At 39.1% G+C, this 23,638-nt stretch overlaps 1 protein-coding gene across 4 annotated transcripts in view; it reads right to left on the bottom strand.

Annotated features, from left to right (window-relative positions):
* The window catches only part of mtor (mechanistic target of rapamycin kinase), an 80,045-nt gene that overhangs the window by 17,697 nt on the left and 38,710 nt on the right, over positions 1-23,638 (bottom strand). For all 4 annotated transcript variants that reach the window (XM_046395609.1, XM_046395610.1, XM_046395611.1 and 1 more), the window contains 8 exons: positions 15,656-15,731; positions 13,484-13,623; positions 10,613-10,713; positions 9,954-10,069; positions 7,147-7,224; positions 6,188-6,295; positions 2,156-2,281; positions 1,389-1,520 (listed from right to left, as the gene is read on the bottom strand). In XM_046395609.1, coding sequence (XP_046251565.1) covers positions 1,389-1,520; positions 2,156-2,281; positions 6,188-6,295; positions 7,147-7,224; positions 9,954-10,069; positions 10,613-10,713; positions 13,484-13,623; positions 15,656-15,731 — 877 coding nt within the window. The remainder of the gene's footprint in view (positions 1-1,388; positions 1,521-2,155; positions 2,282-6,187; positions 6,296-7,146; positions 7,225-9,953; positions 10,070-10,612; positions 10,714-13,483; positions 13,624-15,655; positions 15,732-23,638) is intronic.

The raw sequence follows: 23,638 nt of genomic DNA on the forward strand, positions 1-23,638 counted from the left end.
CATACTCAAATGACATTCTCTACAGGTCCAAAACAGCAGAAACACCGGATGTGTTCTTTCCAAATGCATGTGCATGTGTGTTATTTTCATATTCTTATTGGCCTAGTGAGCAGCACAGCTGGCCTGAGCAGCACAGCTGGCCTGAGCAGCAGCAACACATACGCTCACACTTACCTAAGTCGCCTAATGAGACCTGCACTCTGGAGCCACAGGCTCTAGTCAACACCTGGCAATAAATGTGGGTGTGTTTATGTGTGTTTGGGACTGCGTATACTATATGGGAATGGTAGATAAATGGCACAGGGCAATCCCATGCTCTGGTGACATGGAGTTTCAAACATATAGTATAATGTTAGGTCACCACTGCTGGGAGATGGAAGCTTTGGCAGATGTTCTTGAGCTGAATGTTTGGCCACAGACAAGACACGTCCTTCTGAACAAACGCTAACATTTATTAGTAACCTATTTTATTAGTATACCTATAATAACCTACGTGGCTTACTTCCTCCACTGTTGCCATGGATAGGAAAGATTTTTAACAACATCATTAAGCCAAATTTAACAGCTGAGTTGGTTGTACTGAACTTCTCAAAAATTACACAAGACTGAGGTACATTTGTAAGACTCCACAGGAATCAAAAGAATTAATGCAAATTAAACCAAACCCTGCAATACTTGTGAACAGCTGGAATCCTTGAAATACTGTAACTGACAGATTCAGATCTGCTGTAAAGAGCCCAAATTTAATTTTAACTGCAATGAACTAACTTCATTCAAAAAAGTAAAAAAGAAAAAAAAAAAAGGGGGGGATGTAGGATTTTTGTTGGGCAGCTGCTGCTTTCAATGATATAAATTACTCCCAACAAGCTGTGCTAATTCAAACCTTACCTTTATTTACCTTTAAATTATCATTAAACACAATAATTTACCAGTTAATATCACAGCTTGTCTTAATTACATTGTTAAATGAAGGCTGGTTTAATTGTAAGTTCACTGTGCCATACATACAAATTAATTATTCTTGTATTTTAGTAGCTCCCATTTCATCTTATTTCACTGTTTGATTTTATTTTATGTGTTGTTTTATTGTTATTGTTTTACAGAGCCGTTTTATGGTTATGGTTACCTCAAGAAAACTGCACTAAATAGTTTTTATTATTCTATAACAGTTAACTTTCTTTAACGTTCTTTGGTGATCACAGCTCAGTCAATTTTAATAATCACAAAAAAATGCTTCAAGATCCTATATGGACTGATCAATCAAATTTATCTCTGCTGCCACGGTCATCCTGTTAGAAGGTTTTCTCTGTTCTTTAATGTAAGTAAAGGCAACAAACAAATATTTACAAAATGTAAACTATTGACTCAACAGTCTTGTTTGGTCCTACCTTGCGGGTACTCTTCCACATATACTTCATATATGCGTACGTGACATGCGGGTGGGCTGTGGGCAGCGGGTGATCAAGCTGCTTGGAGGGGTCGACACCCAGAAGGAGCACCAGGGTTTTATGTGCCAGTGCCTGGTGGGATGATGAGGGTAACAGACACACAAGGGTCAAATGAATTGCCAGGGGTTTAGAGTTTAAAAAAGGAATCAAAGAATCCAAAACAACTCAGAGCTCAATTCAACTCAATTAAAGACTGTGTGAATAAAAACAATTTTAAAAGATAAAGAGAGACAGAAAGTCATTTTTTCCAGCTCCTTTAACGACATTTCCTACCATGTCTGACGCTGGCCAAATGGCAAAATCTCATTTTTCAGTCACATCACAGTTGTGTATGTGTATGTGTATGTGTATGTGTGTGTGTGTGTGTGTGTGTGTAGAAACTAAAATGGCAAATCGTCTGCCATCCCTCTCAATCTATTAGAACAACAGTGAGGGTAGAAGGATGGAAAATTGCACCACTTCAATTGTGCAGATATGCAGGTTCAGCTTTTTAGTGTGTTTTCAGTGTAATTGAGGGGACTGTGTTTCTTTCATCAGTGCCAAACAGGTTAAAATGAAGCTAAATTTCATGGCCGCAGTTCACGGCCGAACTTAGCTACATCAGAGCTTGACAGGACTGATTTAATCTCCTGTGATTTACTCTTCCTGAATGTTATGGAATTATGGGAGTACTGAGGAGCTTTGTACAAACACATCCATGTACTGACCAGACGTCCACTCTTGCCGCAAAGGCTGGCATACTTTAACCAAGTCCTCATGTCCTCGTGGGGGCTGATGACAAGCGATCTGACCATCAGAATTCTTTGCCAGTCCTCTACGATACGCTGACAACCCTAGATGAAAAACACACCGAAATAACAAGTGACCCACAGGTTAAACGTAGTACTCTTTGGTTACTCTCTTCAAAGACAGGAACCCCATCATTAAAAAGAAGAGAAAGAACACACGTGAGAGAGGGGTATAGTTTAAACCCTTGAGGTTAACTGTTACTACAAGTGGTCCCTGCCTTAAACATGTCCACGTGCGTACAGGTTCACGTGATACTAAAACACACAAACACAAGATTGTATTAATACATTTGTACCATTAGCTGAATTCCAATATTAAATATTCTCTTAACCTCAGAGGAGGAGGTCTCTGTGTGATTTCAACTGAAGATGAATCTACAGGGGGGTAGACAAATGAACTAATACAGCTTTGTTGATAATACATGATTCTAACTTGATTATACTTACAAACACTGCTACAAGAATGGGTCAGATTAGGTTGCAGGGCAACAAACAGCAACAAGTGAGCTCTTTAACTAAGTACTTTGCTGAATATCTTCTTAAACAACATAATACAACTGACAGTATTTCAAACATAATGTGCCAGAAATGGTATTCAATAAGTGTTGACATATCTGGAACTGTTTTACTGTACTCCTTAGATGGCAAAGATGTGGTGAGGTGTGCCTTGTGGTAAACTGCTGAAAACAGTGGTTAGAAATAAATACTACAATTTCTGAAGGAGGCTTCATGTGGTGGAATGAGACCGAGTGCAGGCTGAATCTTAAAAAAACTATTGTCAGTGACTAAAAAGACCAAGATCAAAACTGTGAGAAAACACTGCCATCATTCTGCTGAGAACCTAAAAAGAAGCGCCAAATCATCCACCTCACCCAACTTGACTGAAAGGAGCAACTGGTTGTCACGGTGGACAGGTGGTTTAGACTTTTACTATGTAACCATGTCTGTTCCTGGTTTGAATGCAGCCGTAGAGCATATTTTCATGTCATCCTCTTTCCTTTCTCCCCACATTTCCTCTCTGCCTCTGTAATGTATACTATGGAATAAGAGTAAAAAACAAATATCAAACCCAGAGCTTTAGCCTATCTTCTGCTTTTTTTCCCAATGAACAAATAACTGTTACCGTTGATAGCATTCAATAAAAAAATAAGCCTGGACTATCTAAATTAGCCACATCATATTGCCAAAGGTGCTGAAGAAGGGGTTAATATATGGTATATGTCCAAAAAATTGTGTGTGTGTGCGTGTGTGGAGGAGAACAGGGAGCATCGGTTAACACAGGGACTTTTTCCTCAACATTTTCTAAGAGGAAATTTAAAACGTCTCATGATCTGCATTAGTGGAATCAGAGACACCAGCAGACCTCAAACAGCCATCTACAGCTGAGAGTCCAAAATTCAAGCAGGTTCTCTCAGCAACAGAAGTACAAGAAGTTACTCTGATACATTGTACATTTACCCACAAGCGGTGGGGTGCAGTGTTTTCATACGCTCTCTGATAGACCTCTAATCCTTTGATGAGGGAGAGAGTGATGTAGGAGAAAGTAAAAAAGCACGGGCTGTGACTCCCTCGCAGATGTGTGAGGTCAGCCTCCAATAAATCACTATAGAGAGAAGAAACCTGTCAGACACTGCAGCAGGCCCAGCTTTGGTGCTGCGGCATAATGGGCCCTGTCTGTTTGCTCAGGAAGACCCTCTTGATCCTAAATACCTCCTCCAACCAACCTGCATCTGTTAGAAATGGAAAAAGTCAAGATGATCGAGAGCATCGTCATTTTACTGCAAGGACTTGAGAGTGTGTTTCTGTTTCAAGACACTTTTGAAAAGTTGGACAGAAATCAGACTTAACATACCAACCGACACTTTGGATGAAAACAACTTATACTTTTTCGTTTTTAATAGTTCTTGTGGCTGACTAATATCAAACATCACTCTGTATCAAAAGGCAAAACATCAGTGCACTTTATAAAACTATAGTTGACCAAACTTTTGCACAATTTTTGTCTATTTCTGTGCTCCCAAATGTATTATTTTAAGCCTAATTTCTAGCTACTAAATAATCAGCAGATAGCATCAAAATGGCTGGAACGAATTCATCCGCACATTCATATTCTGCATCCGTGCACAACATTTTATGTTGTCTGTGTTTTGATACTTCAAAAATGAATTGAGGCTACCAATAATGAAAATTGTCTCGTCTCAGGTTTTATAGATGTCTTTTTTCATTGCAGTCAAAGTTAGTCCAGTAGCTAGCATCATCATCTTCACTGTGACATTCTGAGGTGAACAATTAAGTGCCTCGGCATTTGCACTCAGTACATACAACAAATCTGACATTGAAAAAAGCACAGTGGAGTCCTGTGAACAGCCCCATGCAGTCTTCAGACAAAATACAGTCTTCCTGGGTTGCGGTTAAGGTAAATTAAGGGTTACCCTTTTGCTTTTCGATGAGGAGAATTTTCCAAATGTCAGTGACAGTCAGTGAGGGACAGGAATGCCAACAAGGACTGAGTGTTGCATTATACATGCTGTATTAAACTAGCAACTTGAACGCTATGGTATCAATAGTCAGGAATGAAGCACTACAGAGCAAAGGCTTATCAGTCTAATCTTCCTGGCTTAACTTCCCTCAACATGCACATAGATGGCTGAGGCTTTTCAAACAGTCACATTTTGATTCAGCTGTAAAAGGCTATTATGGAAAAGATGAACTTGAAGAGTATTAGATGAGATGGTTGTTTGTCTCAAATTCCAAAGATTTGGCAGGTGACAAACTTTTTCCCAACCGCTTGTGGATTTGTGGTTCTTTTACACGTCTTCCTGTCTCATCTGACAGCATGCACAACACTGCAATTCACAATTAATAATGATAATAGTAGTAATCATAATCAGCCTCAGGAAGTGGCAAGGGTTTGGATGAGGTTTCAGTCTGGGATACACAAAATGAGCCACGCTTTGATTTCTAAATATTCTTACAAGGGTCATTTCATGCAGGCAAATAAGCAAGGGCACCATTATATCAAAGATATTCTTTTCTTTTTAATGTACACGTATTTTTGTGGAGGTTGAATCTTTTTACACTGTAGGACAAATGTAAGCACAAAATCAAGTCCATTTACTGTATGTTCCAACTCTTCTTATCCTACTTATTTACTATATGTTCCAACTATTGTCATGACCTTCAGTTAATATCCAAATCCATCATAACACAGGAAGAAGTGGTCGAAATGAGTCAGTTTAGCAACGTGGTTCAAATTTGGTATCACTTTATCGACATGCAACTCAGATTTTACAGCTGTGAACAAGGTGTCAGTTTCCCCTTGTGCGACACCAGAACTTGACCTCAGGTGGGAGGCAACCAACATGAAGACAGTGTTACCAACAGCAAGCAATGCAATTTACATCATCAGTTTGACCCCCCTCTGGCACTGCTGTTGTCTAATATAAGAAACCTGCTTCCACACAAATCCAATCAGATCATTTGTACGCTGCGGAGCGAACAGTGTGCTAAAAACATTACATTCAGAAAACAAACTAAATTTTCCTGCTTTCACCAACTGCTTTAGCTCAAGTGACTCTCTTCTTCATTGACAAAACTCTAGTTCTACAGCTGCGACACAACTGCAGACAAATGGACCCATTCTCCACCCAAGTGGAGAACATCTTCGACTTAATTACCAATGGCCTACGTCTGATTAATAACTCAGTTAATTCAGAAATAACACTTCAAATTGATTTTGTTTAAATTTACTCTCAAATGTAGTGACACAAATCTAGAAGCTGGTGATCCTTTATTGGCTGAGGTATTAGACTGTGTCTTTGCATGAACGTGTGGTGTCTGGTTTTTAATGTTTCCCATTAGAAACAGTAGCCTTTCCAACATCTGCTTTATATTTATAGCTGCACGTGAGTCAGAATATGTGTGTGTCCATTTATCATACACTGTAGTTACCTGAAGCCTCTCCCACCATGTTTCCCTAATGATATCCCTCCTCTCTGGCACCAGCTTGTACTGGATCACCTCTTCTAGCTCTGACAGCATCTGGCAAGACACCATGGCCTAGGAGATAAACACACACAAACACACACACAATACGCAATATGAAATTACAATTAATCACAAGTGGATCAGAATCTGAAACTGAACACATTCAGCATCCCACCGGACTTTCTTGTGTGGCATCCGTCAGAAAACGTTGGTCATCTCTATATGATGGGTTTGTTTACATCACTTGAAACAACGTCCAGAATCGACATGTATGCTGAGGTGTGCTCGCTGCTGTAGTTACAGTACATCTAAATAAAGTAGGATCAGGTGGCCTTCACTTTATGTTATCTGTGTGAGGTCTCATTAGCGCAGGGCTGTGCGGTGGTGTGGGAGAACACAATAGCAAGAGTGTCTGTAAAATGTGCCTGGATAGCACTTGGTTTCTGTGCTCTGAGCCCGGGAGCAACAACTCTTCCAGAGAGACTTTCTCCATCTGCAACAAGTTTGCTGGGTATTTCTCCTCCCCTGCTGGTACAGTCTTCTGGCAGCTCATTATTGTTTGAGGAACCAAACAACATAATAGAAACTCAGAGAAGTTGTTCCGGGCTTGAACAACAGTACTGCTGACCAGTTGATCTGGTGTCCAGTTATGTTTCTCCAGATGGTTGAGTCTACTTTAACTTTTTGCTGTGGGGGTGCTGCATTTTTTTTGCCAATCATTGCAGCCCACAAAACTGCAGAAGATATGTACTACCAAGACTACCAAATTAAATGAGAAGAGTAGTATTTTCCTGCAATGCCTGGGTTGGTCTGAATGAGGCTTCAATATATCTGTATATCACCACTTAAATAAAATTTTGTTATTGTGGCATGTCGAATGAAAGCAGGTGTAGAATATTTTGGCTCTCTCAGAGAACACTCACCCCATAAGCTCGACTGTAGCTCTCCCCAGCCATGGCTGTCAGCTCAGCATCCAGGAGGTCTCTTGCTTTGTCAATACACTATGTTAAAAAATAGAGAAAAAAAAAGGTATAATTAGAAGGCACAATTCGACTGATCCTAAATTTGAATGAAATCTGTAGCTTCAATATCACACACACACAAATGCTAATAATTTAATCAATATACTTCATTCAAATGCTGTATCTTTTTTTTGTCAACCATTTCTTTTTTTCTATATTTACATTTCCTGTTATTTCACAGGTTTGCCTGGATGATGTTCTGATGGTTTAATTAATAGTTAGCTTCTAAAATAACTCTAAACGAACCAAGAACTTGACATAACTACCGCACCTCCACTAGCTAACCCTTCAGTTAAGCTAACGAATAGCAATGAAGTAAAGATAGCATGACCCAAGAATGCACCATGACACAATGTCACAGTCTCCTAAAAACTCCTGGCACCGGGACCAGTCAGGGTTGAACTAAACCCAGGGAATAAAAACATTTTGTGCGAATGAATGAATGCATGTTATTGCTTTCTGCTCACACCCTTTTCACTCAAGTGTGGCCAACAATGACACATAAGTACAGCTAGGACTGCTTGTATAGCAAAATGGTTTGATGCACTGCTGAGAGCCAAGTGTTTTACGAGGAGAAGTAAACGAACTGTTGAGAGCAACAGTGTGAAAGTTATGTAACCATGGCCATGGGTGTCAAATGAATCTTTTAAAAAAATATAGCCTAAATCTACATGCACATTTAGAAAAAAAAGAGAAGAGTTGAATGGTGATAAAGAGTCATAGCTTTTGCCATGACAATGATGGAAATTGTGAAATATTTTCATGATGGTCAACCAACAGTCAGACTATATTCATGCTCTGAAAGTGTTTTTTTCTACCTTCCTGTTTTTTTAGGTGTATTACTGTATCTTATTGACTCATCTGTAAAAATTCCAATTCCCTGACTTTTTCGTACAGGATTACATTTCAAGAACACAGCAGACATTCCATCACCAGTAAGAACCCTGAGGGGTGGAAAAACAGTAACTGAGAGAAAGACCTGATCCAGCATAGCAAAGGGGACAAACAAGGACACAAGTATTGTTGCTGAAAGCGTGCTGCCACTGTTTTTGGTAACTGTTATTAGTGGGAAAATGAGGGAGGAACTTCTCGAAGGCCACAGCTGTTTCAGACTGAATCCCACCAATCATCATTATTATTATTTTTTTTAGCACTGTGGGAGAGGAGGCACCAACACCTCTTCAGGCATGCACAAATAGAGGAGGGGTTATGGGAGGGTGGTTAGGACGAGGTGACAATGAGGCTGCTTCTTTACAGCCTCCCCTCAGCTAGGGTCCTGTTTACTCCTGAATTACTGCGCTGGGGCCTCACTGGAAATGTGCAGTCCAGACGACTCCTGATAAATGCAGTGTCTGGCTTCTGGCAGCACAAACAATCTGTGACCCAATCTTCCATTCTTTTACATCAAGGTTGCACTTATGTACTTACATAGGTTGAAGCACAGTAATACTTCTTGATCATTACAGTGTGGTATGATGGCCTGTATGTGAATGATTAGAGCCAAATCAACCGCTGGACAAAAGTCAGTATATAGTCCAGACATGACTGTGAAGTCAAAAGGATGGCTCTGGTTTGTAAAAACCATGATACAATTTACAAATCAAACACACTCTGGAGGACTGGATATATCATGAAACTTGGCACAGCAGTCTGCTTTACTGCAGGGGAGCATGACTGTGTCCACACATCACTGCTGAAACAGACCAAACAATAAGATTTATAAACCTAAGTAACCTGAAACCTTTCACAAAGATGCTCGCCAAGACTCCTGGAGCATATGTCTGGGTGTTGGGGTATAGAGAGAGGAAAAAAAACAGCCCTATGAAATCAAAAGAGCTTAAATGTAAGGATTATCAACCACATCCGGAAGACTAGACTGAGCTCATGTTGACATTTAAGCTTTCACCCTAGCTCCATCTGCTTTTCATTGGTTCAGTGTGACTGGCCTCATTGTCACCAAGAGTCAAAAGTCTGCTCTTCCTATTCATCTGGTGTAGAGTCCTATTGACCACACCTGGATCTAATCTCCAAATTAGAGGAGAGAGGGAGGGTGGATGTGGAAAAAAAGGGGCAACAGAGAGCAGGTCTCCTGGGATTTGTGGTGAAAAAATGGCTTGGAGGATGAGTCCAGAGAAATTGGAGGAGCAGGTGTTTACTGGTGTCCGTGCTGGAGCTTGTGCTGGCATCCAGCTCAGACAAATCCATCTCCAGGGACAATGAGCTCATCTAATATCTCAGCCTTCATCAAATGAGGAAAACACCACCCTGACCTCCACCACAGCTTGTTGACAGGCAGACAGAAGGGGTCCCTATTTGTCCAGGCTGACTGCTATGATGATTTACAACTTAAAGAGTTACATAACATTTCTACACCAAGGAGGTACCACGGTGTAAAACAAAAAAAAACAAACAAACCTTGTGCATTTTACTCCTTTTAATGAAAAGCCAGAGTCGATGGGGAAATTTTATTCTGTCTGGAATAGCTGTAAAGGCATTTTTATGTTTCTTTACAGAGGTGGTTTCCAATGATTTTAACTTTTCATACCTTCCTATAAAGACTAATGAAAATTCCAGAAACCATGAGGCTCAGCAAATCCCCATGTCGCATGTCTTTATGAGATGTTTCCTAAAAATATAGGCTTATAATGTACCCTGAATTGGGGAAATCTTTGGCATGGGGTGCGTTTGTGCGCGGCGATGTAACCCACCTGCTGGGCCAATGAGAAGAGGTCCTGATGCAGGGCTAGCACTGCTCTATAAAACGCACCATCATGTGTGTCTCTTGGGATCATACATGTGTATTCCTCCATGCTGTCCCAGTGCCCTGAAGACAACAATCAAGTTCAGACAAGAGACAAAGAAAGACTTAAACTTAAAGCTTGTAGTAGTGACTGACTGAGGTTTAGCAGCCTGTCACTGCTGTTTTGAACCACACTCCACATCAGCTTGCTATAATATAAATGACTACAACTTCAACATTTTGCTTCCCAAGGACAACAATGAAAAATGGTCTGAGTCTTCAGATAGACGGGCCTGCTGGTCGGGCATCGTCTCAGGGTTTACGACTGAGTTTGGAAAGTCAAAGCCACAGACCACAAACCTCAGAGGGTGCCTCTGTAGTGTGGTTCTTGCTTTTCTCCGCCATTGGACGTTACAATATGTCAATGTTATGACTGGATTCCATTCCCATCTTCTTATGTTAGGGGAACCTGGCAAGAACTCTTACTGTTTTCATTGCTGCTTGGTTTGATTGCATTGTTGCACTGAGTTAAACAGAGGCTGGCCTACCCAGCTTTCATGAAGGAAATTCTGCTGACTGCTACTATACTTTTCATTCATATTTGATGGGAAGTGTTTTAGTGGTTACCTAGACCCCAGGCAGCAGCAGCCGCCATACGAGCCATCTTGGCCTGCGTTTCCTCGCTCACCAGCGTCCACTCCTCACAGCACTGCTGATGCAACTGGCCCCTGAAAAACATTAACCACAAGCTTAAGACGGAAGAGAGAATTTGTGCAGTCCCATGTTCACAGTTAGTGCACCAGCTAATCAGAAATTGATCTTAGCTATCATAAGGTTCCCATGTTAATCAGGTAATCAGTGGCAGAGTATTACTGTGCACATTGCAGTATGTCTACACGAACTGCTCACATGACAATCAAGGAATGCACACACACAAAAAAACGGGATTCTCAGCAACCTAGAATTATGCTCCATCATTGTGAAATGCCATCTCAATGATTTGCATGTCACTTGGTGTCTGACAGCTGTGTGAAAAATCTCTGGTATTTTACAGGAAAACACAGAACACAAATACAGTGAATGGTAGACTGGTCTTCTGTAGAACATGATGAAAATGGACTATATGTATAGAGGAATGTACTCATTTCTGACTAGATGACATGAATTTAATAACCATTGTGACAAGATGTTGATTAAAAATTGCCTTAATTGCAGCTTTTACAACTTAAAAAGCTGTCTAAATTGATCCTATGCTGCACTCGCATTTATCCTCAACAGATAAAAATGTTTTTCCAAAGTCTGAGTCCTGTAATAATATATACATGACAAAACACTACATTTACTTTTCCTGCAGGAAACAATTATTGAAGAATTCATTCTCCAGAATAGCCAAGCACTTTTGGCCATGCATGAGATAAAGATAAGACTTACTTTGCATTACGTCTGCCGTTATTTATTTCTTCATTTGTTCTTAAAGATGAACATCTTAAATCAAGTGTACCGTCCGACCCCGCTCTGATAAAATCAAGTAACCCAGCAATCAGATAGATGTTCAGAGGTCAAGGGCATCTAACCAAGACTAATTCCTCATTAACAACAATCAGTGCTGCACTGTCCAGGAGGAGATGAAACCCACTGCATGTGTTTTACAGGATGAATGTGTGAGCCAACTTAGATGAGGGAGAGGAAAGCAGGAGGGATGGACAGAAGGAGAGAGGTTAGGATGGGGGTCAGTGAAGTGAAGCCATTCTCCAGCTGCCTGGCTATCGAATATCATCAAAGCAACAAGTATGAAAAGCTGCAATGCACTGAGCCTACGTGTGTCTACAGCCGACAAACACAGAGTCCAGTGGAAGGACGAGCTCAGGTTATAATTTGACTCAGCAGACTATTATTCACATCTTTGGAATTTCTACTGAAAACCTGAACAGAAGCTATAGTAAGTGGGCGAGCAGGGGATCATCATCTTATATGCAGAACACATTTAAGATGATGTTTCTGGGCCAAATACCAGAAACTGACATCCTGGTATTCTGTAGTAAATTGTTACCAATATTTTCTCTCATTGCCAAGGAAATCACATGCAGGATCCCTCATTAGTTAGCATCAACATGTTTACACACTGAAGACTGTATGTGCTCAAACAAGAAAATCTTCTTCAATTTTCAATTCATTTGGCTACTTACAGATCAGCTTTGTGGCAAAATATTTTTAGAAATATAAGCAAAGCAAGATCAGAAAATGAAAGCTCAGTAGGTCAAGAAATGCCTTTATAAGACCCACTGGCCTCTATCATGAGAGTGCAACATGCCAAATTAGCTGCATGACTGAGTTTGAGTGACATGTAGAAGTATTTGTCAAGTATCAGACAGCTCCTTTATAGTGTTCATCACAACATTTTAAATGTTCACAGGATTGTTTGACAATCCCCTTGATTAGATAACTTCAGAAGATAAGATGATCAAAGCTGTTCGATACTCAACCAAGGTTTCAGTCTGACTGTCAAAAGCATTAACTGCACTTTCAACACTTTAACCAGTTTGGAATTAGCACAGAGCTGACAGAGAAGTACAATACCCCTTTACCTTAATAGGGAACAATGTGTTCACATGTAAGAGGACACATTGTTATCTTAACAAGGAATAATGTTTTCTCTTTATGTGTTCTCCTTTGACCCAACACCAAGTCAACTGTTATATCATCTTCAAGATTTAACCAACAAAACACCAACACTGGCCTGAACTACTTTCTTTTAAAGTTACTGAATCATTTTCTGATGAAATGGAGCAGAGTGTATACAACAATGGTGCAAAGAGGGAAGGTTACATAAGCAAATTAACATCTGCTTAGCGTCATGAGTTTTATGATGATTCACATATTTGGATCCTTCTGACATCTTGTGACTTTCTTTTTCCCTAAAAATGCTCTTTGAAGGTGGGCGGTCATTATGGAGTTGAGTCTCAGCTGTGGTGAGCTTTCATTTGGAGCAGCGGCGGCGCCTCTTTCTAGCACTGGATGCTTGTTCATGCACTTCCCAGAAAAATTACTTTGGTGAACACAGAGGAACCATTTTCTCTCTCTTTTCACCCAGTCATCAAAGGCCTAATGTCAGAACTCATTAGGAACATAGGCTGCCTACGCACAATGAGCAAATAAAAAGTGGGAGAAGGTCGAGTTCACAGCAAGTACATTGCCTCAGACATTTCATCTTTTAGAGACAAGGTTAAAAGAAAGAGGTGTGTTCTCTATTTTGTCACTTCAGTGAATAAAAAGCCCAAGGCTGAATGTGTTAGAAAAACAAACTTATGGCATAAATACAGTCAGCAAATATCAATGAATGAAGTAATGAAATGAAGCATGAATGAAGTAATGAAATGAAGCATCAATGAAGTAATGAAATGAAGTATCAATGAATCTACGACCTTAAGGCTGGAACACTGATTTGAACCAATCGCTGCAGTCCCACTGAACTCACAACAAACAGAACTACTGACATACCATTCTCCCAGGGCCTCCAAGCAGCGCATCCTGCCCAGGATGAGCTCCGGATCCTCTTTGTTCATGTCAATTTTCTTGTCGTACGCTACCAGGGCATCCTCCCACTCATGTAGCTTCTCATACCAGGTAGCCTGGATTTCCTAACAGAAAAAAAGGCAGCAGGGGGAGTCACATAAGAAACGTGAACTTGGGACCATGTAACTATATGAACCCACACAATTAACACAAAGGATTACTCTGCATTTCATCGTGTAGCCAAAACCTATTTGTTATCTACATAATTTAATAAACTGGTTTTTTTTTTGTTTTTTTTTTTAGTTCTTGACTCGTCCATTTCCAGTCAGGCAAAGACATCTAACTTTTATTATGATTTTACATTGCTGATTTTATAATCCCAACTTAATCAATCAATCCTGGACACTGTATGTCTAAGCTTCCTGTAAAAGTGATTTCTAGACACTGACTTCTTTTGGGAGACGGCAATGAATGATAAATAACAGTGATTTCCATAACTTTGCTTTACTGATGATGGCTGACTGGTGTACTAAACAGGGAAGAACTTTACATCCTCCTACAAAAAAGTTTCCAAATGGTCACCTCATAAACAAGGTTCCTGGAAGTGCACAATGAAACTGGTTTCTTTTCACTTTTACCATGCTTTCACAGAGAATCATAAATGCAGTTCACAGAGGCAGAAGGAAAAACCTTTTCCACAGAAGCCCTAATGCTTGAGAAGAAAACATCTGATTTGACCTCTGGCTAAAAATAACCAAAATGTTGAATGCATTATCTTAGGAAATACTATGTTTCGGTTCTGATCTCCAAACCACATCTCTGTTTTTCCTCTGCGTCTTCCCACCACTGACTGCATACATTAAACATGCCATCAACACCAGCTAAGTGCTTGAATTTGATTTGTGGCAACTGTTAGGCTGCAAGTCATATTTTAAGTCCATCACTCATTATAACATAAGATGAACCCCGTAATTGTTCTACGTCTTTTTAAACAACTCACTCAGTTAAATTAATTGTGTGTGTTAGATGCCAGGGTTTTATATACGTTTTATGTGTTAGTGCAAAAAAAAATAATTTACTGTTTTATGTTTTATTCTAAAGAAGAACCAATCACATTGGTCATGTTCACTGGAATGAAGTAATATCAAATGTGTACACATTTACACCACAACAAATCAGTGGTGGGTACTGGTTTAGTCTGTTCAAAGTTTATAAATCCTGTCTGGTACACGCAGACAAGAACCAAACAAAACTGACAGTTACTAAGTGAAGCAATTTTGGTAACAGAGACGACCAAAACAAAAAATGCTGTTTTCCTCTTATGTAATTGATGTGGAAACTTCGTGTGATGGTGTCCAATGTACGTCCACTGTTTGACAGTTATTTCATATCTGGCCCAGGTTCATCTACAGAGAACATGAAACACTGAGGAGATTTATGTAATATTTCATTAGGGAGGTGCAGTCCTCCCTAACAATATACAGTTTAAATTATCTGATATACCCAAGAGGCAAATTCAGACATTAGCTCAATATAAATAATAATGCTGACATTTAGAACTGACACACTCTGTGGCTTTCTACTTAGAGTTGAATCAGTTATCAGAAGTCACACATGAGTTACACAAAATGAAGCTATTTAGAAACCTTACAAACAACCTGCCACTAAGAAACAAAGAATCTATTTTTATTAAGAACAATTACTTTCTTTTACCAGTGGAAAAAAGTAGTAGTCCCAAGTACGTTTTAAATAAATATAAAGCAGTGACACAAAAAAGGTGGGCAAATATGTAAGATAATCCAAACATCCTGTAAATTGGATGGAAAAGTCATAATTCTGCTCCCTAACTACTGATCAGCTTAGCAGATGGTCTTTCCACATGCTGCACATTAAGAACAGTGTGTTCTGGGGTGTGTGTCTCAAATGACCCTCATCACCATGTTAAACTGTGTATGCAGACAAGAGACCACGTATAATACAACCCGTAAAAAATGTATTTAATCTCAAAATGCATCAAGAAGGGCAAAAGGCTGAGCTGGTGTGGGCTGTTGCTACAAATACTAAGACCAAAATGAAATGCAAACCAGTAAATCATTTTTGAAATTCCATGAATTTGAAGGTGTATCAGTTCAAGGAAAAAAAAAACAAAAAACTTACCAGCTCACCAAAATGCTTCATGGCATATTCCAGCACCCCAGATGCTGCTTCTGGCTGCTGCAGTTTATTGTTGATGCTGAAAAATGTGACAAAAACAAAAACAAGCTTTTAAATCACAAACTGTCAAAATACAGCTCCACGGCCGGAAGAGGCCCATGGACAAACTCTTCACAGAAAAATAAAACAAACAACCCCCCAGTAAATAAATAAATACATTCAATCATACATACATAGACAAAAGGCATCACTATGTTAATGAATCTCCAAGCAAATGACTATACAGAGTTTGCATTGCTATTAACCTGATTCCGACAGCAGGCGCTACCTACATTTAGACTGAACTAAAAGTCTGAAATTGACTCTTGATCACTCACCTCAAGTGACAAATTACGTTAGTGGTAGAGACGTGAGTACAGATGAAAGTTGATTTGAATGTCATGTTTTCAACCAAAGGTGGACATCTAAATATTTTGTATGTTTGATATGCCAAGAGACTATTGCGGTAGTCAAAGAATGCGACATCAAAGGACATCTTTTGACCAAGCATGCTAACTATGCCACAGACTTGTCATGGAAACTTGTAGCCGGAAAGAAAAGAAAAGGCACAGAAACTGTGTGACAACTTAAAACTGACTGGCAGAATGTTTTTACAAAGCAGTTGACCATTGGAGATTTCAGCACTCCATGTTAATTGTTCTAATTTAAATTCCCAATTTGTGGCCCTATGTTTACTTTATCTGAGTCAGTATGGTCCTCTAGAAAAAAAACACAAAACCTGAAGCACACTTGGGGAAATCTTTGGTTCAGTGCAGTGTGTGAACAATGTATGAATGCAGGTACTGTTGTTATTAAAAGAATGGTAAATGACAAAAAAAATACAGTTCTGGATACTACAATCCAATATCTTAAGGTAGATTTGCACAGCCTCATTATGAAAGATTATACACAAGTGGACATTTGAGAAGGTGTTCATAGTATATCATATGAGTAAACCTTTTTTGGGAATAAACTTTTGACAGGTCAAATGTTTTTAAATAGCTAAAGCTAACAATTTGCTGCAATTTGCAGCCTATGTTCCTGAGCTCCTCTGGTGACCTTGGGAGGATGTAGGCTTTCCTTCCTATGACCCTATCACCTCTATCCTACCAATCTACCTTAAATTTCCCTCGGGATCAATAAAGTATCTAGCTATCTATCTATCAGTAGGCATCAGTAATGCAAAGACAAAAGGTTTTGATCCTTCACCGGCTTCTCACCAACAAACACCGCTAACTGAGTTGCTTGGATAAAGAATTACACCAGTGGAACTATTGACTACTATAACCTGACACTGAACCCCAGTGCTGAGGGACACTTGTATCCTTGTGTTATCCATGAAAAGTCATTAAGCCAACAGTGAGACAGGCTCATCAGTGCCAGTGAAGTCAACGAAGAAACATACCTCAGTGCAGTTTAAGAATAAATGTTTTCTATTTCCGAAAGGTGTTTATTGTTTAAAGCAAATGCACCACTGACATTTGTCACACTTGTCCAACAAATGATGCATTATCTGTCAAGACACCACACTGCCATGCCATCTGGAAACACTCATATGTACCGCAAGTCTATGATATTTCCTCAGCTGCAAAACCCGTGTGCAGCCACGGCCAATACATCTGTAAAATGTAGCTTTTGAAGAGTGCTGGTATGCAGTAGAGTTCCTGAGGACAGCAGGTGAAACTTGATGAGAGATACTTTAGCATATATGTCACAAACTTGGTTTGACACAGGTTAAAGGCCAAAATGTGTGATGAAATGACACAGCAAGCGGTCATGCCACAGATTAGGGAGCTGCTGGTGCAGAACAGCATGATGACAGGTAAAATAACAAATAATCACAACGGGGACCATCTTGCACTTTGTTGGAAACCGAAGACGACCACCGCAAGTTGTTTTTTATGTGTCAATATGTGTTCCAAGAAAGACTTCACATAACTACGGATGCATTTTACTGATACTGAGTACTAACTGTTACAAAGTGCTGATACCATGAAATCAGTGCTGATTTTACTTTCACAATTTAAAATCTATGTGGAACTGTTTGGGATCATTTTAACATAGCATCAGTTTTAATTATATGTCAGTAAAGAAACTTTCATAAGTAAGGAACACTTTTAAATAATAAGTGCACGTACAGATCCAAATATGGATCCGTGATCGGTTATTGTATGCAACAAGAACAGTTTCAGCCATGCTGAGAGGCTAACCATGTATGTGTACTTCACAACAGTGAACCACATCCATCCATTAGCTATGACAATCCATCAGTAGCTGGAGGGTTGCAGTGGACTGGAGTAAACCTTGGTTGACATTGTGCGAGAGGCAGGGTACATCCTGAACAGGTTACCAGTCACTCACAGGGCTGACACACAGACAGGCAACCAATCATATTCAAACATTTGGGTGATCTAGAGTAGCTAATTAACCTAACTTGCTTTGGACAGTGGGAAGAAACCAGTAGACTATGGAAATTTGAGCCCAGGACTGTGAGGCGACTGTGCTACTGCTCCATCGTGCCACCCCACATGGGATGTTATGTTACTAAATTAAAGTTACTGGCCAATAAAATATAATAGTTCTGTAGAAATGCTGAAGAGTTTTAATAGTATCAAAGGTCAATCCTAAACTAAATGTGCTAAGCAAGATTTCATATTGCTTGCTCTTGCGTGACAATGAAAATTGTGCCTTCACACACTAAACATTTGAAGTGATTTTTCAAAAGAAGCTGGTGTAAACAATTGAGGGGGGGTGAGAAACTTAAAGACCTGAAGGAAATCAGATGTGACAGAATGTGATTGCATAATACAAGAAAGTGAGCTCATTTTAGTAAATAAGCATGTCTGTGACTCTCATGGGGCTTGATAAAGTGCCACGCATCATTACAGCAACCAATTAAATAACGATCTCACAATCCTCACACAACAAACATCCAGGATTCTGACTAACACTTATGATATCACATGGGTATGTTGTGTATAGTTGGTCATTTAAATTGGACATACAAATTACTACTTGTTGTCAAATTATCAACTTTCAAAAACCAAATGAACAAAGAACTGCAAGGCCTCTTATGTCCCACCACATACAAGCTGTTGAGGTATGCGAAAACTGGCCAGATGTGGTTTCATCTGAGGAGAGACATCAGAATAAGGGCCTTTTCTCCTTTAGACCCCGGAGATTTCATTGTCCCTCAGTTGAAGTCATCTGGCCGCCAGCTCCAAGCACATGCAGTCTAAACACATCCAGATGACAGGGCTCATACAGCATTCTCCTCAAGTAAAAACTCCATCAAACTATTAGCAAGCAGAAAACTTCTTGGAAACACTGTCAAGCCTCTTTCTTGTGCAGGGCCACAAGAATCACTTCCTAATTGGAACTTTTCACTGATTTGTTCCTGTGAGACATGAACAAGTCACTGAAAATAGTTTGCGCTTAGGTTCTACCAACTGTAAAACTGTCATGATTTATTATATCTTGCCATGAAATATAGGCAATGTGCTGTGTATCCTGAATCAGATTTCTTTGAGGTTTAATTCTAAACCCTGAATGAGGTTAACATGCAGCTATTCTTTACAGAGGTTCAGAAGGGAAGTTCCTTGATACCTCTTTTTAAATGCCAGTCTGTAGACCACCAGAACAGGTCACAACAACCTGAGACTGAATTCAGAATACTTTACAGGACAAATGCAGTCTACCTACAACTTGGCCATGCCCTCGGCCAAATACAGAACAAACTGTTTTTCTCTCAGCATATGGAATTTTTATTGCCGCTTCTATTACAAAAACAGAACACTGCACCCACTGCTATTCAAACATCTCTGACCAGTAGAGAAAGAAAAACAACCACCTCAAACAGAATCATACTTTGTATTTTAACTATTAAAACATGGACATTGATGGCATATGTTTTTAGCGTACCGTAATTAGTTAGTGGTGACTCAATCTTTTAGTTGAGGCCTTGATGAATGTGTGCTCTTACATTTTCAGCTCAAAGAAAAACAAATCATTTTGTACGTGTGTGTCTCAAGAGTGTAACACAAATGATTTATCATACTTCAACTCTTAACCAGCAGGTATACAATAGATTTTGATTAATATAATGTATTTAGCCACAATTACCTAGGGTCAGAAAGCACCAAGAGGGAGTAGAAATTCATATATCCTTTTCAAACATTCCTTTTCAAAAGAAAATCCACTCTGCTCCAAAAATATAATCTACAATCCTTCTCTCAAGTGCTTTAAAATGGCTTAACCTTTTCATTGACAAGGGAGCACGATCCCTGAGGAAAAGGCAGCTATTTCCCTTCACAGCGGTAAGGTGTATGTGAATCTCACAAAGAGGAAAAATCGGGCCTCACTACTGGACCTACTCTAATCTAATTAGGAAGATATGCAATTGATCTTTACTGATTTCTGGACCCTTTGCTTTCCAGGGTTGACTCCATTCCTTAATTCTGAACATAATAACTTCAAAATGGAAATGGCTATTTAAACACTGTCCAAGGAGGTTTAATCAAGGTCTACTGACTTGATTCAATTTTTCAATTCTTGAAAATTTATTTGGAGATTTCTTAAAAACATCTTAGACAATTATTAACTGACTGATACCGATTCATAACTTAAAACAGGTGTATTTACACCTGCCCTACAGTTTTCTGAGTTTGCTGCGAACTGCCAATCTGATAGTACACTGTAAGAGAAGTCACAAAAAATATAGCAAATGGTCAAAGTGAAATACATAAGATGATGAATATGGACTTCATCAAGTAGGTTGAGTCATTAATATGTAACTAAAGGTAGACCAACTGTTTAGCTGGTCCATTACAATGGCAGATGTTTCACGCCACTGAGCCTTAGTTGCTACGTTACAGGAAAAATGGAAAAGTGACACTACATGTCTGACACTTCTCTGGCCTTTGTACCTAAAAAACTGGTCCTTCATAGGGCAGCCAAAATGCAATCAGCCACATTCCCAGGCAAAATGAACCCAATTATCTGGCACCTTAGGGGACTTTTGTGAATTGCACAAGTCTTGTTCTCCACATGACAGATGAGAAATGGGAGGAGGTAGCTACATTGCTTCAACTGACCACTGCAACACTTTGCAAGGTGACAGGGCATAAAATGGCCAGATTGAGAAATTAAAAGTACATACCACCCAAAAGGACTTCAAGTTCACAAAAAAATATGTCAAGCAGTAGGGAATGCCACGCAGAGCCTGGAGGAAAACCCATTTTAGAAAATATTTTATTCTGACTGAACATTTTTTAAAAAATGGAAAGCAACACCTTCAATTTAGTACTGAACAGGCCTTACACACAAAACAGCAACTCTTGAAATTACAACTATACAACAATAGTATTTGTACCCATTCTTTCCCTTAAAACTCTTCCTTTGGGGATGGTTACTTTCAAATTATCACAAGTTGTTTTTGAGACCAGTATGGCATGAATAGCCTTGTTTTTCTTTTCTGTTCCATTCAGACATTTGTCAAGGACTATTAGAAAATGATAGGCATTAATGGGTTCCTTATTCCTATTTTCAGCTGTTTATTTTTTTTAGCAGCATAACATAGCTTTGAAAGAAAAAGATACCATACTACTGACTGTTGACACACAAATCAGATTATGATTATTCAAGCAGAGAGACAAAGAACTAAAACATTCAAAAGAAAATTGAAGCAAATGAAAATTAAAAACAGAAATACATAAAACAATAACAAAGAAACATGTCAAAGCATCCAAAAGTCCAACAAAAGGACACAATTTCTACTGTTCGATACTGACATCTTACCTATTTATTTAAAAAGTCTAAAATCAAATGGACATGATTCTAAAAGACAAACAGCAGAAGCATCTGAAACCATATAAAGCCCAGAGATAAAGTGCTTTGTTAAATGCTGTAACATGACCAGCACTCCATATATCATTCAGATAACACCTTAACAACATTACTATCACTACAGTCAACACCACCTGGTGAGGATCCACATCTTAATCTTCTAATACATGATCTCAAAATAAAGCTTCATGCTTGGCATGTGTTTTTTTTTTCTATGGCAGTAATGAGAAACATGTTGTTATTATCAAATACAGATCTTGGCCTCTGTGCATCTTAAGAGACAGCAGCATCACATGCATCACTGCATGAGATAAGCATTGAGGCACAGAAAGGGGTTACCTCAGTCACCCGCTTCCTTCCAGATTGTCCTGAGATGAGTGTGCCTAAAGTAGGGTTGAACTCATTGCTGACTCCATCTGACTAGCCCTTTGTTTCACATTTCTCTACAAACATCAAGACAAAAAGGTGGTTGTTTCGTGGAGCAGATGCCACAGCATGGGGAAACACTTAGTATTCCTTGACTGTAAGATTACCAAAATCAGCTCTCTCAATGAAGCTGATCATAGGGCTTAAGACTTTAGAAAGAGGCAGAGTTATCAGGTAAAGGGTAGACATTGTAATCTTATTGTGAATAACACCAAATCAACAAAATCGCACCAGCTGTTCAATGTCAATGACCAATGTCATACATAGAGAAAACAGGTTGATGCTCTATTGCATAGTTTTACACATTTTTCTGTTTTGTTTTGTTTTCCCCAAGTTATTGGGCTATTGAGACATCAGCCGGAGAAACCATTCCACCCATTTTTACAACACACTATCCCCATGCTGAGACACCAGTATAGAATGTGTCTCCTGGGTTCCTCACCTTCAGGTCAAGAGGCCAACAGAACAAAGTGTCTCCGGTGGTCCAAAAAAAAAAAAAACCCTGACAGTTACTTCACTGGAATGCTGCTGCTGCCATGTGGACTAGTACACTCATATACAATGTTTACTGAAAGACTTGAATTTCTGCAGGCTACATATTGGCTGCATTTTAAATAATATTATCCACTGAATATTTCCAATGAAAGATGTCAGTTTTTTGATGCATTTATTTTGCTTTGTTCAGCTGATTTTTCTTCTAGCTAGGGAAAAACCAGTGGGTCCCGATGTATCATCTAGCACAAAGAGATTTCACCAGTGTCATGATGCAGCAAAATGCCAGCTGGTGATCTAAAAAGCTAAATTTTATATGGTATTTATACTTACACTGCATTCAAATTCATTAAGGACAAACAGACAGATATGAGCATAGTTAAAACACACAGTATGTAGTTTCTGCCTCTAGGAGTCTCTGAATAATAACAAAACAAGTAAGTGGCATGGGACCACAGGAGTTGTCTTCACAGTTAACCCACCACCACTGCCGACGAAAATCTATGACATGTCTTAGGCAGAAATGTTCATGAACAAGGTAATATTTTATAGTTTTATCTTCACAGCCATTTTTAACCCAGCAGCGCAGAAGATCGATACAGCCAGCACTGATCTTCCAATATTAGTATCTGTGTCACCAATTCAGTGTAAGGCCAAATGTAAATATTATGATGTCATATTGAAGTAGATCTTTGGCATTTTGGATATAAAATACCATTATTTCATCATTTTATTCAATTAGAAATGTGTGTGTAATTTCTTCATAGAGTATGAATTCTTGAGTTATGACCAAAAACTTTTTTTGTTTTGTGAAGTCACAGTAACTTTTGAACACCAAATTCTATTCATCGCATCCTTGAGACCAAGGGGACGTTTGTACCACATTTGAAGAAATTCTATCAAGGGGCATAACAAATATCACATTCACGAGAATGGGACAGATTGACAACTCGATAACATAATTTCTCCTGCCATGATGACTGTAGGGAGGCTTAACAAAACCTATAGCAAAGGTCTAGTGATTTTAGACATTTTAATGCAAAAATGATACGTTACATCTGTTTATGCAACTTCATGATAAAGACAAATGACAAATTTTCTTTACAAGTTAATCTGGGTTCTCATATTTTCACTAACTTTAATTCATGTTAAAATCTACTTAATACCTGAGATTAACTACAATGC

The sequence above is a fragment of the Scatophagus argus genome, chromosome 8, assembly GCF_020382885.2.
Source record: "Scatophagus argus isolate fScaArg1 chromosome 8, fScaArg1.pri, whole genome shotgun sequence".
Classification (NCBI taxonomy): domain Eukaryota; kingdom Metazoa; phylum Chordata; class Actinopteri; family Scatophagidae; genus Scatophagus; species Scatophagus argus.